This window comes from Triticum aestivum, chromosome 5A, assembly GCF_018294505.1.
Source record: "Triticum aestivum cultivar Chinese Spring chromosome 5A, IWGSC CS RefSeq v2.1, whole genome shotgun sequence".
NCBI lineage: Eukaryota > Viridiplantae > Streptophyta > Magnoliopsida > Poales > Poaceae > Triticum > Triticum aestivum.
This window is the reverse complement of record NC_057806.1, coordinates 523,150,708-523,156,265: the sequence shown is the minus strand read 5'-3', so window position 1 is coordinate 523,156,265 and position 5,558 is coordinate 523,150,708. Positions and strand designations below refer to the sequence as shown.

Here is a 5,558-nt window from a genome sequence, read left to right as displayed (position 1 = left end):
GATGAACTTTGAGTTTATGATCAGATCTATCTTTTTATATCCATGAAATTTATTTGAGTTTCTTTGATCTCTTATATGCATGATTGCTTATAGCCTCATATTTCTTCTCTGATATTTAGGTTTTTTTGGCCAACTTTATCTATTTATCTTGCAATGGGAAGAGGTGCTTTGTAGTGGGTTCGATCTTACGGTGCTTGATCCCAGTGACAGAAGGGGAATCGACACGTATGTATCATTGCTACTAAGGATAAAACGATGGGGTCTATCTCTACATAGATAGGTCTTGTCTACATCATGTCATCGTTCTTATTGCATTACTCCGTTTCTCCATGAACTTAATACACTAGATGCATGCTAGATAGCGGTCAATGTGTGGAGAAATAGTAGTAGATGCAGGCAGGAGTCGGTCTACTAATCTTGGATGTGATTCCTATATAATGATCATTGCGTGGATATCGTCATGATTATTTGAAGTTCTATCAATTTCCCAACAGTAATTTGTTCACCCACCATTTGCTATTTTTCTCGAGAGAAGCCACTAGTGAAACCTACCGCCCCCGGGTCTCTTTCTCATATATTTGCCTTTACGATCTACTTTTACTTTGCATTTATTTTCAGATCTATTAAAGCAAAAATACAAAAATACCTTGCTGAAATTTATTATTATTTATTTTATTTGGCGTTCGATCTATCAATCTACTACAATTTTATCTCACGTCTGTTGGCCCATCTGGGGCGCCGCTACTCGAAAGAGATTGACAATCCCTTTTACACGTCGGGTTGCAAGAATTTGTTATCTATGTGCAGGGGTTGTTTACGTTGTGTTGCTTGGTTCTCCTACTGGTTCGATAATCTTGGTTTCATATCTGAGGGAAATACCTACCGCTGTTGTGCTGCATCATCCCTTCCTCTTTGGGGAAATACCGACGTAGCTCCAAGCGACATCAAGCGCTGCTATACACACAATCCTATTCGGCCAATGTTCGCACGATGTAGCAAATCCAACCATCTATGCGTATAACAAAGCAAAGTTCGCCCATCAGATTGTCCGTCATCTCAACGTCAGGCATTTAGTATCGTGCCTCCAGTAGTTCCGTTTGCTGGTCAAGTGCATGTCCGGACATTCCCAAAGAAGCCACAAGTTTGCTTCCGGTTTTGCGTGACAAAGGATATATAGACCGCTCCACAGACCGATAGAGATCCTCATTAAATGAAAAAAGTGGTCAAGACACCACAATCCAAAGAAATATTGGAGCTTTGAGGGTCTCCAAAGATGCCCAAGCGAACACTACCCTTCTATTATTGTAGACCCCATCATCTCTATTCACGACACCTCTGACCTTTATGTTAGGCTCTAAGGCATCTTCAGATGCATTGGTGCTAAAGTGGGGTGCTAAGTGCATTACAATGATTAACAACTAATGAAGGTGATGAAGAGTTCACCTTAAAGGGTTACATAGATGCGAGCTATCACACTGATCCGGGTGAGTCAATGTCTCATTCCGGATACATATTTATTTTGAATGGTGGAGCAGTTAGCTAGAGTAGCTCCAAGCAGAGCGTTGTAGCAGCATCAACAACTGAAGCGGAATATACGACTTCTTCAAAAGTGGCGCGGGAAAGAGTCTAGATGAAGGAGTTCATATCTGAACTAGGTGTGGTTCCTAGTGCATCAGAACCCATGACTATCTATTGTGACAACACCGGTGCCATTGCCATTGCCAAGGAGCCAGGGTTTCACAAGAAAGCTAAGCATATCAAATGCCACTTTAACTCCAACCATGAGTACATCAAGGAAGGAAACATAGAGATTTTTAAAGTTCATATGGATCTGAATGTCGCAAACCCGTTGACTAAGCCTCTTCCATGAGCAAACATTATCGGCACCAGAATTCCATGCGGGTTAGATTCATAACAATGTAAACTAGATTATTGACTCTAGTACTGCAAGTGGGAGACTGTTGGGAATATGCCCTAGAGGCAATAATACGGTTCTTATTATCATATTTTCTTGTTCTTGATAAGTGTTTATTCTCCATGCTATAATTGTATTAACCAGAAACTCAAATACATGTGTGGATACGTAAACAAACATTGTGTCCCAAGTGAGCCTCTACTTGACTAGCTCGTCAATTAAAGATGATTAAGGTTCACTAACAATAGACATGAGTTGTCATTTAATAATAAGATGACATCATTAGAAGAATGATGTGATGGACATACCAAATCATAAGCTTACCATCTGATCGTGTAACTTACTTTAATTTGCTATAGCTTTCTTAATGTCAAGTGTCTCTTCCTTAGACGATCAAATCGTGTCACTCCCTAATACTGGAAGAATGCTTTGTGCGCATCAAATGTCACTTCGTAATTGGGAGATCATAAATGTGTTTCTCTGGTATCTTGGAAGGTACTAGTTGGGTTGCATGTATTAAGACTAGGATTTTCACTCCATGTCACAGAGAGATAACTCAAGGCCCTCTTAGTAATACAACATCCTAAGTAGCGTGCAAGCATGTGAAAAATGTGTTTGGTCACGGGGATATTGTATTACAAAACAAATAAAGAGAACTTGCCAGTAAAGAGATTGGACTAGATATGGTGATGCCGATGGTCGAATCTCAGGAAAATAAAATATTGTGAGGCAAAGGGAATGGAATACGGGATTGCTTCAATCCTCGACATTGTGGTTCAAAACGATAAAGATCTTCGTTGAATATGTGGATTCACTATGGGCATTCAGGCCTCGCTATTGATTATTGATCGGGGAGCTGTCTCGGTCATGTTCGCATGTTCTCTAACCCGTAGGGTCACACACTTAACGTTTGGTAACGCTACAGTAGTAATGGAATTCTCATAATGGTGAGACCGAAGATAGTTCAGAGTCCTGGATGGGTACCGGGACATCATCAGGAGCTTCAGAATAGTTTGGAGATAAAGTTTCATATAAGGAAAGTGGATGTCAGGGTCCCGAAAAGGTTAGGGAATTTTTCGGTATCGTATCGAAGTTTCGTAGAAATGTTCTTGGGGCCCACCTACCTCAAAGGGTCCACATGGACCCAAGGGGGTGGCACACTAGCCCTACATGGGCCAGGCACCACATCCCCACTTGGCCCATGAACCATAGGGGACACCCTAGCCCCAAAATAAGGAAAGGGGGAGACTTGGAGGCCAAGCCCCTCCCCATTGGGCGACAGTCCTAGAGATTGGAGGGCAAGCCTCCCAGTCTCCCACACCTATATAAAGGGAGGGAGGCGCAGCGGGCAGTGGCCATCCCAAAACTCTAGGTGGCTCCCCTCCTGCTACTCCTCCCAGCTCTCCGCAAAAGATTGGCGAAGCCCTGCGAGAGTTCGACTGTAACTCCATCACCACACCGTCGTGCTGCTGTCCTAGATCCCATCTACCTCTACCTCTTGCTTGCCGGATCAAGAAGAAGCGGAGACATCACCGAGCCGTATGCGTGCATATCTCGGAGGTGCCGTTTGTGCGGTGCTTGATTGCATTGGATCATGAAGAAAGTACGACTACACCAACCACGTTCGTTAGAACATTTTTGCTCTCGGTCTACAAGGGTGTTCAGACATTCTCCCACTCGTTGGTAGCATCTAGTAGATTAGATCTTGGGTGAATTCGTTATATTATAGGAAAAAAATTGTTTTTCATGCAACGAATCCCTACAGATACAATAATTGTGTTTGTAACTTAATAACAATAAGTATGGCATAGAAACCATGGACCATCTAATAAATGCCTATGGCAGTGTACCCGTGTGTGCAATGATCTAGCATAGTAAAGCTATTAAAAATAGACGAACCATGGAAATATCATCCTAGCTGTCTTACCATGGAAATAGACGATCATGCAAGATGACAATGTCGACCCGTGAGCGTTGTTGCACGATGCGGAGGGCCAGCTCCTCCTCGTCGACCACGTCTGCCTCAAGGACGAACACACACCAGTCATCGGTTCCCGCATCTCTACCATGTCGGCGTTCAACATTGGGATGGAGAGGGGGAGAGGAACAGACGAGGAGTGGAGGGGAAGCGCCAGAGAGTGAAGTTTTTTTTAGGTTTGCTCCATATGGGGTTCTTAGTGGGAATGAAGTGAGGTCTATGTGGGTCATGCTAGGCCGGATGTGACATTATGGATGTGCCCGGGTGCGTCCGGTCCTCCTAGTACCCGTTCCAGATATGTGTTGGCCTTGAGGGGTGCCTATTAGCCCGAACTTCCACGCTCGATTTTGGGAGCTCGATTGGGTTACGTTTTGACAGACATATAGGTGGGTTTGATGTGTTTGATATTTTTTTTCGGGGTGATGTGTTTGATTTTCTTCGTCATAAAATATTTGAGTGAGATTCGTGGAGTGTCGGCACGATAGACACTCGAGTTCGGTACCAATAATTGAGGAATGACAATGATAAGCAATCTAGGGTCCATTTCTCACAAAAGTAGAAACCGGGAACTTCAAACTGCCTACTACAACCTTCAAAAAAAGAACTGCCTACTCTGTTCGTTCCCAAATTGGGAAGAACACAACGCAACTATCGACAACTTTACACTGCGTGCTGAATTAGTCAAACAAATAGCTCCATAACGGCGTCGGTGTCTCGACGCCGGTCTGCTCGGCGTCCTCCCGCCTCGCTCTGTCGTCCGGCGGCGCCATGAGCATCCCCTGCGCCAAGCTCTCGTAGTACGACCCAGCGTCCATGCCGCCAAACCACTGCTCCTCGTCGAGCTCCAGCAAGTCGACGGACGACATGTAAAACAGAGAGTTGCTCGGGCTGGCGGCCGCCTCCACCGTTGGACACGCGACTGGAAGAATAATCTGCTGCTGCTGGAACGCAACGACGGCAACGGCGACGGCAAGCTTGATCTCCCGCGCGCTGCCGAAGCCGAACGATTCGGCCGCAAGCACGGGCAGCATCCGCCATGCGGAGTCGGCGAAGTTGAGGCAGGCGGCGCGGCCGGAGAGCGCGAGCACCGCGGCGTCGTGCGCGCGCGCCGCCATCTCGGCGGTGGTGAAGGTGCCGAGCCAGAGCCTGGAGCCCTTCACCCCGGGCACGCGCACCTCGCACACCCACTGCCCGACCCGGCCACGGCGCCGCACGCCCCGGTACAGCGGGTGGCGCGTCTCGTGCAACTTGGTCCGCCCCGCCGGCCGCTTCGGCGGCTCCGACGACACCGTCCTGTGACCCTGCTCATGCTGGCCGGACTTGGAGGCAGCGTCGGCGACGTCCATCTGAGTCGAGAGCTAGTGGAGATGGTTGAGCACGTTGAGCGATGGTGTTTTTACTGAGAGAATGGGAGTGCGGCGGGGCAAGCATATATAGGCGAGAGCGCGGCGGCTACCCGGCGCGTCACTCGGGTGGAAATGCACTCACGCTGACACACGCGAGGCACTGGCCACTTCTTTTTCTATTTTTAGCAAACGTCCTTTCTTTTATTTTATCTTTTAGGGACCTCTCATTTCTATTTTTAGCAAACGTCCTCCCCCAGGCAAAGGTCGTTTTCTGAAGGACAGTCAGCACTGGCCACTGAAATATCTCACTCATTCTTGC

General features: G+C 46.7%; 1 protein-coding gene across 1 annotated transcript; it reads right to left on the bottom strand.

The window, feature by feature from the left end:
- Positions 1 to 4,421: 4,421 nt before the first annotated feature.
- LOC100125707 (dehydration-responsive element-binding protein 1B) lies at positions 4,422 to 5,308 on the bottom strand. Its single transcript, XM_044529454.1, has one exon. The coding sequence runs from the start codon at positions 5,237 to 5,239 to the stop codon at positions 4,571 to 4,573; it is 669 nt and encodes a 222-aa protein (XP_044385389.1). The 5' UTR covers positions 5,240 to 5,308; the 3' UTR covers positions 4,422 to 4,570.
- Between the last annotated feature and the right edge of the window lie 250 nt (positions 5,309 to 5,558).